Source organism: Physcomitrium patens, chromosome 8 (genome assembly GCF_059467195.1).
Source record: "Physcomitrium patens ecotype Gransden chromosome 8, ASM5946719v1, whole genome shotgun sequence".
NCBI lineage: Eukaryota > Viridiplantae > Streptophyta > Bryopsida > Funariales > Funariaceae > Physcomitrium > Physcomitrium patens.
In genome coordinates this window covers 10977899-10997643 of record NC_143417.1, presented here as the reverse complement: position 1 = coordinate 10997643, position 19745 = coordinate 10977899, and the positions used below count along the sequence as shown (strand labels likewise).

At 41.6% G+C, this 19745-nt stretch overlaps 4 protein-coding genes across 9 annotated transcripts; 2 read left to right on the top strand and 2 right to left on the bottom strand.

The window, feature by feature from the left end:
* On the bottom strand, positions 1 to 5153 carry LOC112285438 (uncharacterized). Of its 5 annotated transcripts, none has more exons than XM_024526267.3 (16): positions 4853 to 5153; positions 4450 to 4564; positions 4148 to 4225; positions 3930 to 3979; positions 3577 to 3630; positions 3080 to 3132; positions 2675 to 2747; positions 2450 to 2511; positions 2188 to 2256; positions 1762 to 1867; positions 1540 to 1610; positions 1114 to 1214; positions 889 to 984; positions 633 to 700; positions 294 to 339; positions 1 to 181 (listed from the first exon to the last, which is right to left on the bottom strand). In XM_024526267.3, exons 2-16 carry the CDS (start codon positions 4543 to 4545, stop codon positions 116 to 118), a joined length of 1089 nt encoding a protein of 362 aa, XP_024382035.1. In that variant the 5' UTR covers positions 4546 to 4564; positions 4853 to 5153; the 3' UTR covers positions 1 to 115. The 5 variants fall into 5 exon arrangements, with proteins under 5 accessions (XP_024382035.1, XP_024382038.1, XP_073391936.1 ...); XM_024526270.3 differs by having other exon boundaries at positions 4982 to 5136; XM_073535835.2 differs by having other exon boundaries at positions 4450 to 4560; positions 4853 to 4990.
* Positions 5154 to 5323: 170 nt separating this feature from the next.
* Positions 5324 to 7598, top strand: LOC112285439 (uncharacterized). Its single transcript, XM_024526273.3, has 5 exons — positions 5324 to 5638; positions 5956 to 6123; positions 6298 to 6408; positions 6595 to 6661; positions 6929 to 7598. Exons 1-5 carry the CDS (start codon positions 5387 to 5389, stop codon positions 7207 to 7209), a joined length of 879 nt encoding a protein of 292 aa, XP_024382041.1. The 5' UTR covers positions 5324 to 5386; the 3' UTR covers positions 7210 to 7598.
* A 975-nt stretch (positions 7599 to 8573) lies between these two features.
* Positions 8574 to 13366, bottom strand: LOC112285437 (uncharacterized). 2 transcript variants are annotated; one of them, XM_024526266.3, is made up of 9 exons: positions 12787 to 13366; positions 12251 to 12602; positions 11813 to 11905; positions 11587 to 11673; positions 11135 to 11266; positions 10512 to 10865; positions 10319 to 10384; positions 9131 to 10215; positions 8574 to 8900 (listed from the first exon to the last, which is right to left on the bottom strand). In XM_024526266.3, exons 2-9 carry the CDS (start codon positions 12572 to 12574, stop codon positions 8816 to 8818), a joined length of 2226 nt encoding a protein of 741 aa, XP_024382034.1. In that variant the 5' UTR covers positions 12575 to 12602; positions 12787 to 13366; the 3' UTR covers positions 8574 to 8815. The 2 variants fall into 2 exon arrangements, with proteins under 2 accessions (XP_024382034.1, XP_073391935.1); XM_073535834.2 differs by having other exon boundaries at positions 12251 to 12541; positions 12787 to 13364.
* A 3922-nt stretch (positions 13367 to 17288) lies between these two features.
* LOC112285777 (zinc finger CCCH domain-containing protein 1) lies at positions 17289 to 19627 on the top strand. Its single transcript, XM_024526894.3, has 3 exons — positions 17289 to 18364; positions 18663 to 18877; positions 19050 to 19627. Exons 1-3 carry the CDS (start codon positions 17695 to 17697, stop codon positions 19170 to 19172), a joined length of 1008 nt encoding a protein of 335 aa, XP_024382662.1. The 5' UTR covers positions 17289 to 17694; the 3' UTR covers positions 19173 to 19627.
* Positions 19628 to 19745: the final 118 nt, after the last annotated feature.

Here is a 19745-nt window from a genome sequence, read left to right as displayed (position 1 = left end):
TTTCTTCAAATGGGTGTGCAACGACGGGAACAATCGGTTTATAAACAAAAACATTAAAAAACTACAAACATACCCAAAATGTATACACAATTCCCACCAATATGCTAGGCTTGCCTCAACTTCCGTAGTACTTGTTGAGTCGGTCATTGGTAAAGTCCCCGAAGTTGACAACTTCATGCGACTACCACAGCAAATTACTAGAAATCAGTAGGTATCATTAAAGATGAACATCTCAATGACTAAAATGCAGAGATAAGAAAAAAAAAACTTTTTTGCGGTGTGCAGATTGTTACCTCAGTTCGATCACAGTGGCCTTCTGGTAAAATAAGCGGTTCATCCCTGGGTCCACGAATCAAGATATACAAAGCATCAGTTCTGATGGACAAAGTGGATGGGACTCAAAAAACATATCATTAAAAAACATCTTTATCTTATCTTTTTGCATTGTTTCTATTTTTACTAACAGGAAAGCAAACCAGCTTTACCAAGCTAGTCTTAAGGTGGTTTGAAACAACTTCTGCAGTTAAAAATGCAGCTTCTTTGTAATCAAACCGACCAAGCACTATCCTCATCATCATGAAACGCCAGAACCAACTATATCCAAAATCAAGCAAAGAAAATTCAACACTCACCATTGGGGCTGCATGAACAATGCAAATGTGTTGCGGTCCACTCCTACTGCAGCTTCCCCACGCGCTGCCTGCACAAGCGAGGAGAAATAGATGACGAGTTTGTATCCGAGACTTCCTAATGTCGAATGTAGCTTAAGGAACATATCATAGGTGAATAACAACCATAGACTTAGTCTGGCGAAAGAAAGTTAAGGCAAGAAAGGAGTTTATGGTAGGCCCAGAGCATCAATAAGGCATAATGGAGGCATGCTTGAACCTGTACACAATGTAACGTGGCCCGGAAGAGACCCCCTGAATGAAATTCAGTGGCTTCGCCCATTTGGTAAGCTATATCATCTTCGGCAAACACCGCCTGTAAATTGTACTCTAGTATGAGTTTCTTCACATGTAGAAATGCTTGCACAAACTGTAAGAGAAAAGCCTGAATTGTTACAAAAGGCCGGCACTACACATTAACATGAGAATGAAGATTCGGTTAGACCTTGGTAATGGTTCCCAGTCTGTCACGGATGTAGAGGCCAGATTGAGGATCAGGATTCGGAACCTGGTCCTTTCCCTTCATGTACGTTGCACGTGTCAAACCTGCAAATAGTATGTCCCATTAAGTCGAGATATTGGTATGCTAATGTTCTTGGTCTGTTTACTATAAACCTTACCGAGCAAATGCAGAAGTATTTACGGGCGTCCAACAGGATCTTTCCCAAAATCTATGATAGATTGCGAAACACTAAATTGTAAGGACTCAGTCATATGACAAAAAAGAAAGAAGAAAAAAAAAGATGTTTTCTAATGTGCCCCACTCACACCTACAAGTGCGCCACTCCTAAGGCACAAGTTCTCTTTAAGATGTTTACACAAAATGTCGTACAAGGTCAGAAATTGATGATAATATATTTTGTGGAAACACCTGTTAGAGATCCGTGGTCAAAATGCCATCCACACCATGACGCTAGACCTTTCTCCCATTCTTCTGTGTCCCTGAATGACGGATATTTTCAATGAGAGAAACAGTTGAAGTGCAAAGAAGATCTTTACGGTCATGGGACAATGAATCGCTGTGATTGATGCAGACTATAACATTCAGGCTAGGGAATCTCTGTAGTAGAAATGGTAAGATAGAAAGAATAACCTGTTAGATGCCGGAAAATAATGCAAGAGTCGACCTTTGTGACATTTCGAACTCTTCAACATCCTCACAAGTTTTCCTTCTTCATAATCAGGTTTTCTAGCCGACACTGCATAGATAACAATGTCAACGTAAATAGAACAACCCTTTATATAACCTCTCCCCGTATAAAACTGATCTGCCTTGACAGAAGCCAGTGTGTTTGCAACATTACATTCCGGAGTTGCAACATTACAGCGGTAGTTAAATGTAACCTAAGATATAGAATGAGACAAAGTATGACAATCTAGTACTGTCCTGCCTGATGTGTACTGCCAACGGCCTCGCATGAACTATAACCTTATGATCTCAAAAGCCACAAATCGGAAAGACATCACCATAGAATTTGCAACAACTGCATAACAATCACACTGCTGATTTGTTACAAACCAAATTTGCTGCAGTGATGGGCCAGTAGCAGCCCCACGTCTAACATGAGGCGTCCAAGCTCCTTGAATGCTGCAAACAAGAGAAACATAAGTCACTCTTACCAAATATTACCTCTTGATCCTGATGCAGTCTCCGATTCTGCATCGGAAAGGTGGGATATCCATCATATCAATTTTTTATTCAACTCATCATCAAACTTTTTAATAGCAATACACAACAAGTTCGTCAAACTTAAGAACTAAAACTAAGAACAAGTTCGTACCCGGTTCAAGTTCCGGCAAATCCTCTCTAGGCCATATGTTTTGGCGGCAGTATGAAGGGTACCTGCAAAGCTATTCAATTCAGGTGTGCATTTACCAATTCGAACTCGTACCATCGCAAACCAAACGAATACAGAAGTACAAGGTTTACAAAGAATCCGCGTTCAAGGTTATTTATCTACGACGAACCTAGTGAAAAGTGTCACAAGTATGACTTCCGATCTGACCTTTCAATAAGAGCTTCATCGGTTGTGGGCACGTCGACAATAGGATTCGCATAGAATGAGCCTTTATATACATCTGCAGAAATAAGAACCAACAGAGAACTACTAATTTGATGTGCATAAGGTACATACAAGTTGAAGTTTAGAGCTGAATGTAGCTCTGGATAAACATTAAGACACTCCATTCTAGGATCTCTTTAGGAGGAGGGATGAAAAAAATGAGAAGGCCACATAAGACCCCTCACAATATAGCCCTTTCCTTTACATAACATAACAACATGGTCGTCACTGGCAGTTTAAGCATGCGAACATATTCATGAAAGACGAGAGAACATATTGAACCATTTCATAAACGATCTAGAGGAAATGCATCGAACTTACTCTACTAAGGGTTCGACGTAAGACTACCTGGTTGGCCAGATCTTAGCATTTCGTTTCCATGGCTCCAACCAAAAGAGAACCTGCATTAAATTCGTACAACAGACAAGTTGACCCAGTTTAAAGGACGATTCTCTCATCGAACTACTTAATCGGTTTTACCTCACAAGAAAGAGAGTTATCCCACTGTTGACTGTTAATAGGCCAAGTTACGTTCCACAACTAACATTTGCATGGGAACAAACTGATAACTTCCTTTCAAACTTAAACAAGCAGTGCATACAACAGATCGTCACTAAAGAGAGCATTAAATGGCTGGCCTCTAGAATAAGCACGTCTTGAATCAACGTCTAAGTTGCGTGATAAGTACTGAAAGTAACGTGAAGGAGAATAAGCAGAAGATGGCAACATAAGATTACTACCTAAGAACAGCCAGGTGTCTAAGGACTGTCCTTAGACAATTTGAAACTTTGAGATCACCAAAGATTGGCTATCAGTGACACCACATCTGAGCGGCGCATAAATACCTGCTTGCAGGATCAACTAGTGACATTTTTGACTCTTCAGAGAGCGCAGCCATCCTGGTCAGAACGTTCAGTGGCACTGATTACTCAATATGGGTATTCTCATGACTTTTACAGAAAATCTCAAAGCAAACTTCTCAGCACGTGCATCAAGTATTCCAGCATGACATCCTTGAGCGTAGGCGATGGAAAAATTGCATGGCAAAACAAAGGACGTGATGGCCAACATTAGTAGATATCCTCATGCAATTTCACAATAAAACACAAACAACTCAGTTCCAATGTCTTTAGCCATCGAGACTGTTCCAATCGGAAGTAGTATGAGTTGCATATAACTTCTATAACCGGCATTCTACCTGGATGCAAGGGGCAGAAGCCTCGAACGCAATTCACTGTACTTAGGAACCTGCAAAAGGGAACTTCAAAATCTGGCGGGACGGTTCTTCCTTGCTTACAGATGTAGCAACACTGAACAAGCAGATGCATGACTTTGAAAGAGTTATAACGCAACAGTTTCCAAAATCGAAAAATGCTTCAGGATATTTGATGAGTGACATCAAAAAAAATTGCATACGCCTGAAACAGCCACAATGCCGAGTGAATTGGGACCGAAGCCGGCCTCCAGCTCCAGTGATAAATCGAAATCCTCTTTCTGTGAGAAATGGGGCAGAATTGTTGTACACAAGTACGGTCAATAAATTCTTGGACATCAATCAAAGACTCAAAACATCGCTACGTTCCCCAGTCACCACCAATTGACAGAGTTGGGCGTCACGGAGTCGACTGATTCCCAAAAGATTTTTTGAGCCAAACGCCTATTTATGATGTGTATCGCTCATTCGGACAATTCGGAGAGTGATGGGAAAGCAAACCTACCAACAAGTCTGCATAGGGAATGGTGACTATGTGGCGGACCGCTGGTGGGATCGTCAGAATTTCAGGTGAGCCTCCATCATTCTCCAAACACCCCATTCTCAAGAACTGAATCTGGCTGTAAACGCCACACAAGCGTCTCATCAGGAAAGTCTGAATCATGAAAATGTAGCTTAAGTTCGAAAATCCTTCCCAATCACAACCAAGACTTGAGCAGAATCCAAACTCGGATATCAAGTTCGTCAAAATAGTAAGTCACGCGCAATGGCTTCAGCAACTGAGTAAACCCTTCTCTTCCAAAGATACGCCGTTCATAAGTAACACAAACTCAATTATTGCAGCACTCGAACGAACACAGAACCAAAATTTCCCAATGAATAACGCAAGAATCCCAGCCCAAACTAACCTCTGCAGAAAATTCTTCCACAGGCGCCTCAACAGACTAGTCACAATCCTAAAAAAATTGCATCATCGTTTCAAGAATTTCCTCCACATGAGAGAACAAAGCTGCAGGAGCTCTCACACAAACACGTACCCAGGAATGCTAAAACTGAGGTACCCGAATTGACAACACAGCAGAGCTTCACTATGCAAGGGACCTGCTACAAATCCTACGCTTCTCACACCATCTACTCCCAAACCTCTTTCTGATCACTCAGTAGGTAAATGGGTGATTCGTGTGCTGCACTTGAAGTGGCAGTCGTAACGGACCGAAGAAGCAAACCTGTTACGTATCATAAAGCTCGAACGAAAACCAGGTGCCAAACTAACGATACCCGGGATATGCGTATTGAGGACGCCACCCGGCATCTGCAAAAACAGAAGCAGGTTTCTAAAACCCTAAATCTCTGGGGCAGTCACCTCGAGGTGCATTTGCCATGGCGTGACTCTCATTCTGCCCTGCGATCGAAGGTGTGTGTGTGTATTCTGTTAGGCAAGCATGTGGGGCTCTAGGGGAACTCGCCTGTGGCGCAGCCTGGACAGGGTTCGAAGAGGAGCCGAGTTGTGCTTGCAGCAAGGAGCGCGCGATTCATCATCGTCGTCGTCGTCAACGTCGCTGTGGAGCGTTGCTCCGCGGTGGGCGTCATCGGAGGCAGCGTTTGCTAACGACGCGCGATGTGGGTTCGGTGGTGGCCTCTCGGGCGGCGAGCAGAGTCTGAAATGGTCTTCCGTGTTTGCGCAGCAGAGAATGGTAGGATTTGTGTCGCCATTGCTGTCCTACGTGCATGGATTCAGTTGGGACGCGGTGTGAGTAGTGGTTATTTGTACTTAGTTTTGAAATTGGTTAATTTGGTGTTGGTTTTTATGCCTTTGAATATCTTGGTGTTTGAGCAAGGGTTTTCAATTCTTAAATTTTTGACACTGTAGCGGTCTGAAATTGTAGGCTAGTTTCGGTTGCTGGAAGACGTTGTTCTGCGTAATGTGGCACTTTGTTTCTGATTTATGATAGAGGAATTATTTCTCAGATTTTCTCAATTTTAAACTGGACGTCCATTGCATTTCAATCAGGGCATCACGTCAGTACCTGAGTCTTTGCAAGCTTCAGATGGTGTAGATCAGTTAGTACGCTCGCCACTTTCTCAAGCCCCAGCTCCTGTATCCGAGGTTGAAGGTGGCAACAAGCCGCTGATGGGAATAAAGAAAGAGACTCAGGCCGTATTAACTTACATTAAGCAGGTAACTTCCACTGTTTCGGGTTTTGTTCACGACACTGCTGAGCCCTCTTTCGAAAATCAATTTGATGCCGTCGAGCGCGGAGATGCCCAGTTTTGCTCATGCATCTTGCCCAAGCTATTTCGTATCTGAAATTTGGAGCTTTTCTAATGTTCAATTTTGGGTGAACGTTTACAGAGCCCCAAGAAAGTGAATTTGGTTGCAGAGCTTGTGCGCGGCATGCGTGTCGATGATGCGTTGATGCAGATGGCAGTGTCTACCAAGCGGGCTGCAAAAGTTGTTGCCAAGGTAGGTACAACCCTTTTCTCACATGTGGAGTTCACGTCACATGATGCAGTTCGGAAGTTCCCAACTTCACCAACACGTTTACCTTAAACTGGCGTGTCGAGGACTCAGTGGACCGCAGCCTTCTAGGGTTGATGTATGCAGTAAGTTAAAAGCTATGCGTATTAATTTGACATTTACTCCTTGCAGGTGGTAACCTCCGCTCGCGCTAATGCTATTCACAACTTTGGTATGGACAAGGACCGGCTTATTGTTGGTGAGTCGTTCGCCTTTGATTCGGTTTAGCATAAATTCAATGTCTAATTACTTATTGGTGGAAAGGATTACGGGCAGGCTGGTGTTTCCTTATTATTTCGCAGTTTTGTATTGTAATCGTTCTGTAGGGTCAAGAATTTCTTCAAGCGGTTATCTTTGCTGAAATTGTGCTGAGACAGTTTCATTTTTCAGTTGAGGAGCTGTTCTCCTTCAACTGTGCAGTTTTGCGGTGTATCTTTTTTCAACCGTATTTCTGTCTTCTGTGCAGCGGAGGCGTTTGTTGGCAAGGACAAATACTTGAAGAGATTGCGGATACATGGGAAAGGAAAGGCAGGTCAGATGGTGCGACCGCGCTGCAGACTCACTGTCGTTGTGAAGGAGTTGTCGGCTGAGAAAGAAGCGGAGCTGGCCAGAGTACGACTTCACAAGTATCACAGCAAGAAGATCCGTGGAAACATTACCAAGTTGATGCCTCACCGTGTTCTTGCAACGCAGTGGCAGTGGTCGCGGAAGCCTCGCAAGGGAAGCGTATCCATCTCATCAGAATGAGGATCAGAAGAGTTTGGTACATCCTGCAATTTTCATCTCATGGTTAGGGACCGCATTTCATAGATCGACTAAGATAGGGATATAGAATTAGATGCAAAAATTCATGCTGCAGTAGATGTGTTCAGGGAGTTGGTGTCAGTCCGCATTATACATATCTGTCAGGGTCACTAGTGTAATTTTAGTTGAACCTACGTCATCCATCCCGAAACTTGGCAAACCCAATAATGAAGGATCACTGACCTTCAGAGGATTAATTTTGAGCTCTGAAGGCGGGGGGTTTAGGGTGGAAGGTAGCCTTTTACCACATTCGTGAAGACTGAACCCTCGCACAGCTTGACATCGACCTCGAGTTATCCCTTGATCTTAATCAGAATTTTATTTTTATATCAGCTGTTAAGTTTCATGATAAGACTTTTACTTGTGTCAGCAGAGCTATTTTATTGTGGTGGAACCTTGTTGCCTATTACCAGTGGACTAAATGTGGATGGGCTTTTATGCCTCGTGCTAATTTGGTGCATTGCAACCATTTTGTTATTTGTTTTCATGTTCTCGTTCTAATTCACTTGAACTCGAAGACACATTTCAAGAACCAAGTTTGTAGAATTGAACGCAACAATGACAGTTACAAGCAACCAAGTTTGGCTGCTCACAGCTAATGTGTACAATTTCACGCACAAACTTTCACCAGTAGACACGAGTATTATGAGCATAGGAGAAAAAGAGATGTGAACGTCTCTAAAATATTTCTTCAATAGACAGCCCTTTAATCGTCGTTACAAGAATACCTTAGAGGTCAACGATTTGATAATCATTTTTGAAAAACTGTAACATAGGTAATCATATCACCCAGTGTTATTTGTACCATTTGTTACATGGTTTTGGGCATTTCGACTTAAATTTCTTTTTGTACAATGAAGGGTTAAATAATACTCTACAAGTTATGATTCAAATCATGCATCAGTGGCGCACAAACCATTCATTGCAACTAGTTATCGAATCCTCAATTTCAAAAAAACACGTCACAACTTAATTTCCTCGTCGATTCACATTCGTTCAAGGAGATATTTTTCGTTCTCAATTATGGAATTATACCAGCAAATTTACACACGACATGATGTGATACACTTACATTCTTGTAATCTTTGCGATTTCCTGTAATAAACGTACTGGTATCGAATCTTCAATTTTCTACATGTGGAAGTTATAAAACGTGGATGAAACTATCCTCAAAAACAAACATTGAAGAGCATTATAAAGTAAGTTTTCCCCATCTAAAATAAAAATAATGAAAACATGTGAAAATAAATTGAAAAATCAACGCACAAGTGCACAAGCGCACACTTGATCAACCATGACTGCACATCTTATAAGTTTGGTTTAACTTTTGATTGCAGTTTTTTTTAATAATATCAGAGTGATTTTCTTTTCAACGCATACGCAACTAGGCATTGTAACTCAAATTGCAATAATTCATCATCTAGATTACTCCATGCTTCAGAATATTGCAAAGACTCTCGATCCTAGTTAGAAGGGATAGGCGTTGCTAAATTCGACTTCTAGATCAACAATTAGCTCATCATTCTGCTGCATCGCTTTGCTGATGGTATCATATCTTCTCCAATATTACGCACCAATTTGACTTATCATAGAAGTGGTCAACGAGTCTTGCACACTGTATTTTTGATGCCAATCTGCCACCACATTGAATAAGGATCAACTTTGTTCTTCAAAGATCTATGCATGTATAATATTTGACAAAGAAAAAACAACAGAAAACAGAAAAAAAAACACCACTAAGAAAAATCATCAAAAATCACAAGGCAGCAATAAATGCATCACAACAGGCTTCATCTTGAATAAATTCTACTTGATCAAACGCGCCAACAAAATTTCATGGTAACTTAAGAGAAAAAAGCAGTACCTTTCAAGTTCCCCTTCCACAAAACAATGATAATATCGGTTGTACACCAAAGCACGTTTAACATCATCTTTCCGTGCTAACCCATCAGCAATAGCTGCAGCTGATGCACCCGCAATTTCTGCTCGATGATATGGTAAATGCCAAGGCACAAAATACTCCTGCTGCTCCCCCTTCATCTTACCATCATGTGTACTTAAATCTTCATTAAGGATATATTGTTGTGCTGCAGCTGCCTTCTCCATTGAGCTCAGGCGTACCCCCTCCGTCGATGAATCTTTAAGATCCTCACTTGGAATTGCAGTGGGAACCTGGCTTTCTACTTCCTGGATGCTTTTTAGAGAATTCATCGACAGGTTTCTTTTGAAAGCAGCGCCCGTGTCATCAACCCACTCTTCCGTGTACTTACAAGTTAATGGAGTCCATTTGGTAAGCAATTTCTTGTCTTCTTGTTCTACAGCCCATACAGTAAAAAGAACTCTGCCTTTCCTGCGTACGACTCTGAGTAATTCTTCCATAGCACGCAACCTGCGCTCTTCATTGCTCAAATGATGCAACACTGCAATAGAAATGCCAGCATCGAAGAACCCTGTCCTATATGGCAAGTGTAATGCATCTGCCACCAATGCCTCATGCCCGTGCTGTGCACAGATACCTATAAGAGGGGGACTGATGTCACATCCAACGAAAAAGCACTTTTTGTTGAAACCCAGATACTTTCCATTCCCACACCCAGCATCAGCAACAACCGAGCCAGGTTCCATCGACTCCAGAAACATTGCGACTTTTGGCCATTTGGCAAATCTTGTATCACTGAAATGAGGGGCGATAGCATTGTACACCTTGTGTACGTAACGTTTCTCAATTTCAGGAATAGTTGTATTGAAGTGTTTTGGTTCATTGCCCATCTCGGCAGACATGGACTGCTTCTCTGAAGGTGTTTTGGGAATTTCATCGTTTGAGCGCAACTCTTCAAGAGTTTTGGTAGACTCCTTTATTTCCTCGTTTTGTAAAGCAAGCTCCCCAGCATCTGATACTTGAGAGTCACAGTGCTCAATAAAAGGGCAGTTGCAAGCCCCCGGCCTGACCTGATGACAGGGAACATATAATGATTAGTATGTATTTTATCAAGACATTAAAATCGTATGCTCTCCACAAAGAGGAAGGCAGTGCATTAGAGAAGGTAATCACCTTCCGGAAAGTGAAAGAAACCCGTCTTGTACCTCGATCTAGTACCTGGCCATTCACATTGTCAATCTGTAGACAAAACTCCGCGTGTCAGATTCATTAACAACTTCAAAACTTTTCGTCTAAATCTCAATCGAATGGTTGGGATAAACTCAGAATCTAAGAGCATAGCTATGCACTAAAATGAGAATCATACCTTGTGATGGGGTATATAGTGATGCCAAGCATAGCGTGCCTCGCCAGATAAGATCAGGAGTGATCTCGGAGGAAGAAAAAGAGCTTTCCGTATGATGTACACTGATCCAGTCGGTACGCTATCATCATTCCTTACTACTATTGCTTCAGCATTTTCGTTGGATTCATCATTTTGCTGCGAAATTGATGTTGAAGTGTGTGCGTCACCATCCACTAACGAATTACCTCGCTTGATGTACTTCCGGAACTCCATTATGCAGGGCCCACCTAATGACAGAGAAAGAATGGAGCCCTCAAATGCTGAATGAGTATCAATATGCGGTGAGAGTCCAACTCCTCTTGGATATTCGTTCACCTGCAAACAGCATGACACATGAATTCCGATAGGTTCTTTTTTCAAAAAAGAGGCTTAGAGACACCAGCTTCATATGACCGTTAAACTGCAGCAACTATTCTGTTACAATGTTGTGAGAATCCTGTGGATTAAATTTTCCGTTACTTTAATTTAGACAACAGACTCTGAAAAAAAAAAACCCATTCGACACAAAAATTATTATATGCGAGTTTTTAAACAATATAAAACATAGATAGAAGCTGATCAGCAAGAGCAAAGTGCATACTTACGGTAAGTTGGTCAAAAGGGAGCGTTGGCTCTTCAGCACTTGCAATTTCAGGAACCAAAGATATCTTGTTAAGAAGTGGCTCCAGAGATGCAGGCAGTTCTCCAAGCTTCTGAGACAAGTCTACGTTCCTAGTCTGCAAGCGCATGCAGCAAAATCTGAAATGGTCAAACTACCCTACTGCCTAGGTGCGGTAATTGCAAACTCACATTTTTGAGAGAGACAAACAGAAAGACAAATTATAAAGGTGTGCCAACAACAACAGCTTTAAATGCATGCACAAAATAGAAAATAAGAATAGTACAATAGCAACAGAATGTTTTAGAGGAACATAGAGAGCTCTAAGAATGTATTACTATGAGGCAGAGAAAGAGGTTCCGCAAATTGCCATCCAATACAAACACAGTGCGACATTACACCTACATCTGATACATAAGAATGAGGTAAATTAAGGACCTTATACAAAAACTCGTACCCATAGTGCTGCACCCTCCGCTTCGCAAGGGTCTGCCAGGACCTCTCATCTACCTCGCGCAGGAGTTCCTGAATTTAAAAATGTAATATATAAAACGAAGGAATGAATAAATAAATAATAGATAAATCTCTATATGAATGTAATTTGTAAAGAGCTAATTCTGATGGTGTACGAGCGAGTTCAACGAGAACGTGTTCAAAAAGTGACCTGTTCTTCCGAAAGAGTCACGAAGTCGGTGTATAAAGTGAGTCCAGGTACACCCACATCAGCACTTGATGTAAAAACCACCTGTTCCTCCACCTAAGAGATCAACCACTATTCTAGGTAAGTTCTAAGGGTGTAGTTGATTGATCAGAAGCACCTTCTTCTGAAGCTGACCTAAAATTCATCATGTAACCCCTTAAAAGGTCGACAATGGTGGGACTTTCCGTACTGATTTGAATAATTTCACATTGCTCATCCGTAACTAAAGTGATTAGTTCACTTAAATGCCATCTGAAGGCAAAGGTTAGATGGTGAAAACGTTGTTGTAGAAGGGAGATCTACGAAGGGATATAAAAGCGAGAGATTGAAGTGAACCGATTGCTTTCACAAAGAGGTAACCCTAAAACTCACTTCGGAAGAATTCAAGAAGTATGTACTTACAGAGGACTGAGTCTGCGGCACAGCATGTTGAATAACCATCACTCGACCTTGAAGAGCATCACATGGTTTCAAATTCCATGCATTACGAGCAGCCACCGCGTCATCAACATTGTGATAGGAAACATACACTCGTGATCCACTAGCACCAGCTAGTTGGACATTTTCAACAGACCCAAAGATTTCAAAAGCCTTCTTAATGTCCGAGAAGGCTAGTCCAACGTCTGGCCCGCAGTTGGCTACATACAAATGCGCTGTCCCTTGCATCGTAGGGGGTGGCTTGACGAATGAAGTCTGCAGCATGATGTCCATATTCCAGATTCCCATTCTCAAATTCACGCAAGGTTTTTGCAGTCTGCTTGATGCAAGAAGGCTGGATGAGAAATGCTTCACCAACAATGAACTGCTAAAAGAGCCTACATTGTATCCTCATATGCTCCATAGCATATTAGACATGACGCTGTAGCTCGGACATCATCTTATGTATCGTAACGCTGAAATCTAAGGAAAATGGTTGAATGAAAAGAATGAACACTTACATCTCCCGCTCGTTTTCAGCATAATTTGATGGCCTTCAGAGAGAGCGTTGAACAGATCAAAACAAGTAAATTACATGCCATCAGCAATTCCAATCCAATACAACTACAGATTCCAAAATATTCAGGTACTGGATCGATACAGGTTCAATAAAAGCACGACCAGAACAGATAAATCCCCACGGAAACTCAGAAGAGAACATAAACCCTAATAAGAACCCCTGGTTTCCGCAACCCTGGTAATATCGCTCGTGCTATTAACCTTAATTTGGAAGAAGAAAAAAAATCCACTGACAGAGAGATCCAAAAACTAACAAACCACCTAAACCTCAGCAAATAACAACAAATACAACCCGCAGCATTCAAATCACACAACTGCAGCAACTAATTCAACCACAGCTCCAAAATTCTCCCATGAAAGTACTATTAGAATCTGAAGAAGAAGAAGCTGATGTCCTTTCAGATAGTGTTGCGATTCTGGGTCAAAGATGAGTAGCGCCTATTCGACATCGACAAATGAGCCGAACTGAAATCACTCAACGAATCTCTCCAACAACACAATCACTCATTCGCTCGCTGAGAACGAGGAACGCAGGCAGCGAAGGCGACTTCGGAGGCTTCAGCAGCGGTGACAAGGTCCCGACGGACGAAACTCGTCCGTCGTCGTCGTCGTCCTTCTCCGTGCGGCTTTCGTCGCCTTGTCCATTTCTCGTCCAGAAAAAAAATGAACCTTAGCAGCACTTCGCCGTGCGGCACGAAATTAGGGCTACTTTGAATATGGCCGCTTCAAAATCTTTCACATGCAGAAAGTTAGGTTTTAAAATGGTGACAGACGTTGGACAAAAGGAACCAATCAGATTTTCTTAAACCAACCCGAAATCTTTGGTTCGATGTGTTGGGGCCATGTGAGTACCATGAATTTTTAGCAAAAACATATTGATGTTGATGAATATTTATTGAAGTTGTAAAATGATAACTAAATAACATGTGTTAGTTTAATAAATTTAACTTAATTAATTAACTTATATGTAAAAAATTAAAAAAAGAAAAAGAAAAAGTGTTTGGTTTTTAAAGGTCTCACTCTTGGACATTGAAGAAGTGAATTTTTTTCATCTTACATTCCTGAAGATATTAATATTTAACGAATTGTTAACATCGATGAACAAACTTCTTAAACAGTGCTTGTGATGTGAAAAAAACACAATTTACATGTGAATGGCTCAGTGTGCACATTATGTAGGCATTATCTGAGTTGGATGACGCGGGGAAAGACTTCAGTGAATTTGTGAAGTACTAAGTTGGTTTTAGGGTAGATTGTTTCCTTCTAGAGAGGAGGAGGAAGAAGATTCTATTCCACTCTCCCAAACTTTGTTTAGAAACTGCCAAAACAAAAACTTTTATGCGAGAGTGGAGCAAAACAAAAAGAAATCGACACCAACCCAACCTTGTACATCATATTCAGACATGGGAAACGCAAAGCAATGTAGCATCTTCCGCCCATACTCATGTTGTTTCACTTTGAATAGGGTTGTCAGCACTGATCGAAGTTTGTTCATGACAAATGGGAAACACAATTTTAGTTCAACACAAAAATACAATATTAGCTATGTGGTTGGGAAAGCATCTTCGGCACTTTGAGAAGTGGTCACAATTGCAACTTGTTTTAGCGTTTAACAAGTACAAGAGCATTTCTGTGTTGCTTTGAGTTTTTAGAACAATGAACAAAATACAGTGCGCGAGCAAGTTCCACTTTTCTGAAGGAATCCATGAAAAACAAACACTGAGCTTTGAAACCGAGAACCAGTGACCACCCACATACGATTATGAGAAACGTAGACTGTCAATATATTTAAGCGTTCGACGAAACCGAATTCACTTCACTACATACCCGATTCCCATTTTCGTTCAACATTAGCCTCTCCGAAATCGCTACAAGGAAAACCAGCTACAACGCTCTGTACAAACTTGTGTATACAAAAAGGAAATTGATGCGACTCGTTCTAGATTTCGACTGCCGATCAACTGTCGGCGCAATGGGTTTAGTGCCACCGGGGTCGATGAAGCGATGTGACACTCTTGGGAGCTCAGTTAGTGTCATTCTGGTTCACCGGGGTAAATAACTGCACTTGAACTGGACTCGGTTGATAGAAAGGGCGCGTCTGCTCAGGGTGCCCTGCAATGCCATTGAAATGAATGAGTTTTCCACAGTGTCAACATGCACATTACCAAACTCTGTGAAGCATCAGCAGCTTCAGATCATTGCGAGTCCCCCAAGTGACGACGGTACCATACCTGGTCCACTTTCATTCCTGTTGGCGATTCCCAGACGCTCTTCGCCGGATCGCGGAGCTGGGACCTGATTCACATGGGTCACTCCTTCCTTGTTGTAGATCCTGTGCGTGGCCGGATCGCTCTTGTTCAACCCCGACATGGCTGGCAAATCCTTCACCACCGACACAGGCTCAAAGCACAAGGCTGCTGCTGCTGGCTAGCAAGTCGATCTACTACTATTCAAGGCCGCCGATCGAAAAACCAGTCGCACTGTTGATCCCTGAATCGACCGTCTCAATCTAGAAAAACACAAACTCGACAGTTTGTGAAGTGCTTGTGATATGGTTCGTATGTGCTCAAGCCGGCAGAGATTTATGAACCCGGTCAGGGGATGGGGGTTGCATGATGAAGTGATGCAAGAGCTTGCCAAATGGGACGTGGGTAGGGAGAGGAGAGGCGAGCTGGGCAAGTGGATATCGCGAGGCAACATGATTTAAGCTCTCAGGCACTGAGCCACATCTGTAGGTTGCTAATGACGACACAGTGGCGGCTCTAGACATCGGGAGGAAAACCCACGAGAGGTGAAAACACTGGAAGCGAACACCTAGCGAGCACCATCGGAACCCCATTTCTTTTGCTTCATTCTTGAGCACACATCTGCTAATCTTTGCAGATTCATCGAAACTTGCCTCCTCGATGCAAAATGAGTGTAGAATTCAGCGAGAGCTGCAACGAAATGAGTTGGACTGAGATCATGACCTTGTTCGTGAGCTTTCGCCTACGTCTCAGTTTCGATGCACTGTGCACCATCTTTTACTGGTCTGTTTGTGTGTTTCCATCGTTGGGATTCTGTGATTAGTTCATTGGGAAAATAACATCACTCTTGTGAATTACGATGTATAATTAGTTTAGGAAACACTGGGTTTTTAGATTTTTTTTTTTTAATTTAAATGAATTTTTTGAAGTTTGTATTGGTGGTTCAGATAGTCTGCGTAATGTGAATGGACTGTGGATATACACATTATGTATGCATACATGTTTTACAAAATTGTGTACGTGTTGAGAAGCGGAGTTTTGTTTTGTTTCGCCCCTTTTTTTCTTTTCTTTTTTTTTTTTGCGAATATATGTATTAGTGTAGATAAATGAAACTCTGCTGCTTCATAGTGACACAAAATGGAATTTAAGAAATTATTGGTATTGGTGTTATTATCACTTGAAACCCATAATTTTGTCACGTCAACAATAAAAATCAATTGAAGAAATATAGTAGTTGTTACGTGCTGTAGTTCTTGCATCAAATGTTTTGTGAATAAATTATTGAATTTATTATCAGTGATATATTCTGTAGAATTTTTCGTTTATTTTAAAATTAAATACGGAAGCATTTGAAAAAAAAAGAGCCTAAAGTTTTTTAAAAACATGCATAAAAAAAGGTATTTATTGCTTAATAACAAAAACTAATCACACAAACTTTATAAATAAATAATACTTGATTGATAAGATAAGTTGTTCGAAAAATCAGATTAAACTTTAACCAAATCAGAATATAATGCAAGCACCCTCCCTGTTGACATGTATTTGTGAGAATTCACAGATAAACATCTCACACATCCTGAAAACATCATAAATAAAAGAAAACTAGAAAAACCCATATTTCCAATAAGATTTTTTTACTACTAAAGTATGTATACACACACAAACACAAACAATCAGAGGATAAAGAGATATGTATCAAAGTGATTCAAATCATCTTTACTTGGAATACATTATGAGAACAACACAATAAGGGGATTCAGACTTGACGTATTTGCAAAACCAAATAATTGGAGGTTCAGCAATGATCTTTCTAAGGTCACTCAAAATATCAAATCCAAAATATCACTGTTCAAACTTTATTACCTTAAGAGAATTAAGGCAAGCAACATTGTTTTTGGTATTTCACCAGCCCCTAGTTTGCTACCTGGATTTCAAATTCACCCACATCGCAAAGTATATTTGGTAAAGTATCAAGTGATTTTTCAAAAATCGCTGGATACTTTGAGATCTCATCATGGATGAAATATCACCAAAAATAAAAGCCAAGTCTGAATCCCCTTGATATGTGCTAATAATCCATTAGAAGGAGTACTAAAGAGATTACAAACAGTATAATAAATAATGGAAAATTAATATAATGAAAAGAGGGTATTTGAAGAGGAAACGAGGAGGGAGGTTCGTGGGCAACAGGGCCTCTCCTTCGTCCTCCCTTCCATGGGAAGAAAAGCAGTGTTGTTGTCGAATTAGGGTCTCGTTGTTTTTGCAGGCTTCGATGCAGCAACCAAATTCAATCCTTCACCATGCAATCTGCCCCTGCTGGAAATTTAGTTAGGCTGCTTACGTTGGTCCTTTGAAGGTGGCGAGCCCAGGTTCGATAGTTGAGCGTTCGTAGTTGGTTGTGTTTTGGTCGTAGTTTGGGTTTTTAGCTGAGACTTGTGTGTGTTGTTGCTGTTGTGATCACGTCATTTGGAGGGGATTTCCGCGTGTGTTCAACTCTGTTTCTGAATCAAGGTTGAGTGGTGATTCGTTTCTTTGAAGTTTTAGTGAGATTGCCGGTGAGATTCTCGAATTGAGGAGGTGGTGTAGGGTTTAATTGAAGTTGTGATGGAGGCCCCGTCGGAGGCTGGAGCTGCTGCTGCTCCTGCTGCTGGGGCATTCTTCAAGAAGAAAATTCAGAATAAGAATATTCGGAAGCGGCCGACTATTGATGATGGTGATGAAGAAGAGGAGAATGCCGGGTCTGCCGTAAACAAAGGGAAAATCGCGAAGAAGGGTGTTGGGCGGCTGGAGTTTAATTCTGGCGCACCAGTAGGCACTTCTAAAGTACAAAATTCGGAGGAGTCGGACAAGGCGGGAGAGGTGGAACGGGCCACCTTCGTGTATGAATCGACTCGGCAGGTGCAGACGCAGGATGATAGCAGGGCTACGGCAGTGTCGGAGATTGAGACGGAATTTGACAGGGATAATAGGGCTATTCGAGAGAGGGTTTTGAAACAAGCTAGTGAAGCTCTTAAGAGTGGGGAGCCTTCCAATAGCAAGGTTTACAAGGGTATTCATGGCTATACTGATCATAAAGCAGGGTTTAGGCAGGAGCACACAATATCTAGGGAGAAAGCGGGAGGGGCTCATGGACCGTTGCGTGCCTCTGCGCATATTCGTATGACTGTCAGGTTCGACTATCAACCTGATATCTGCAAGGATTATAAGGAGACTGGATACTGCGGTTATGGCGATTCTTGTAAATTTATGCATGACCGTGGAGACTACAAATCAGGTAACAATCACTCCCAAAAGTTGTTTCTGTAATGTTGAAGAATGTAACTTCTTATACCTCGTCTTCTTGAACAATTTTTTTGAAATTCATCATCATCATCATCATCTTCTTCTTAGACTGCGAAGAGTTCTTGTCTCACGGTTTTGCTGTAGTGTGTTTTAATATTCGTCTGCTGTGTAGAATTGAATTGTGCATAACTTTGATCCGGGTTTCTCTGTGACTGTTCTAATTCTAGTTGTTAGTTGGTTAGCATTGAGTTCGTTTGTATTTACTAATTTATTTTGGAAATCTATGACAGGATGGCAAATGGAGAGGGAATGGGACCAGGAAGAGAAACTTAGGAAGCAGAGACTCGCCAGAGGGGAAGCCGATACCGAAGAGGGTGAAGGAGCGGGGGATGACAGCGATGATGAAGATGCTCTTCCGTTCGCTTGTTTTATATGTCGCGAGCCCTTCACTGATCCTGTTGTTACAACTTGCAAGCATTACTTCTGCGAACATTGTGCTCTGAAGGTGCGTTCTTTTCTCTTGAATCACTTTTATCCTCCAATCATATGTTTTGTTAGGTGTGCGGGTTCGCTGGATGAGGTTCTCCGTCGAAATTTGCAGAAACTTTATTGCAACTTCCCAGATAGTCCAAGACCTTGTTCTAACTGGAATATTTATGGTATTTCTGGTTGTGCAGCATCACTCAAGAAATAAACTCTGTTACGTATGCAACAAACCCACGAATGGAGTTTTCAATACAGCTCACGAGATTGTCCGGAAACAGAAGGAAGCCAAACAAGCAGCCGAAGGAGGAGATTAGATGGAATACGAGAAGGAGCAGTAAAGCAAGAGATGTATGGCTCTGAAAATCTTCAAGGGTCGATTTACATGATAACTTTTCAACCGCATGTAGGTCTTTGTAACGTCAAATGTGCGATTCGAGGATTGTGTATATGAGAAGTGGACTTTCTAATGAAAGAGAAATCCAATTATTAGTTTCCACTTCTTGATTCTGAGAAGGGTAAGGTCGAAGAATTCGAAACATGGGCACCACCTGCGTCGTTTGTCCATGGCAAGAGCCTTCTCATAGCGACTTGCATCCCTTTAAATAGGTTAGGCAGCTATAGTTCCTTTGTTGTCTTTTTGTCAGGTTATTGTGCACAAATGAAGATCGATTTTTTTGAGAAGTCGATTGTAGTTTTTCGAGCAGAAGTGCTGCTATGTGTTATATATTCCTTCTTGGTAATGTGATTTCGGTTACCGAGCGTTTCGCAACACTGTCCAACTATTAATTTTCATGCGGATTCCAACATCCTCTAGCAGTAGTATTTCATGCCCAACGTGGATGGATAATCAACTAGTTCCTAACAGTTAGTATGGATTCTAGACACAG

Coding starts and splice junctions, on each gene's coding strand:
- LOC112285439 (XM_024526273.3), top strand. CDS start 5,387: ATGTGGGGCTCTAGGGGAACTCGCCTGTGGCGCAGCCTGGACAGGGTT. Junction 5,639..5,955: donor TGTTTGCGCAGCAGAGAATG/GTAGGATTTGTG, acceptor CATTTCAATCAG/GGCATCACGTCAGTACCTGA. Junction 6,409..6,594: donor CTGCAAAAGTTGTTGCCAAG/GTAGGTACAACC, acceptor TACTCCTTGCAG/GTGGTAACCTCCGCTCGCGC.
- LOC112285437 (XM_024526266.3), bottom strand. CDS start 12,574: ATGGGAATCTGGAATATGGACATCATGCTGCAGACTTCATTCGTCAAG. Junction 11,906..12,250: donor TGCCGCAGACTCAGTCCTCT/GTAAGTACATAC, acceptor TTGATCTCTTAG/GTGGAGGAACAGGTGGTTTT. Junction 8,901..9,130: donor GTGGAAGGGGAACTTGAAAG/GTACTGCTTTTT, acceptor ATGTGGTGGCAG/ATTGGCATCAAAAATACAGT.
- LOC112285438 (XM_024526267.3), bottom strand. CDS start 4,545: ATGGGGTGTTTGGAGAATGATGGAGGCTCACCTGAAATTCTGACGATC. Junction 1,611..1,761: donor TATTTTCCGGCATCTAACAG/GTTATTCTTTCT, acceptor TCCGTCATTCAG/GGACACAGAAGAATGGGAGA. Junction 985..1,113: donor GACTGGGAACCATTACCAAG/GTCTAACCGAAT, acceptor TACAATTTACAG/GCGGTGTTTGCCGAAGATGA.
- LOC112285777 (XM_024526894.3), top strand. CDS start 17,695: ATGGAGGCCCCGTCGGAGGCTGGAGCTGCTGCTGCTCCTGCTGCTGGG. Junction 18,365..18,662: donor CCGTGGAGACTACAAATCAG/GTAACAATCACT, acceptor AATCTATGACAG/GATGGCAAATGGAGAGGGAA. Junction 18,878..19,049: donor GCGAACATTGTGCTCTGAAG/GTGCGTTCTTTT, acceptor CTGGTTGTGCAG/CATCACTCAAGAAATAAACT.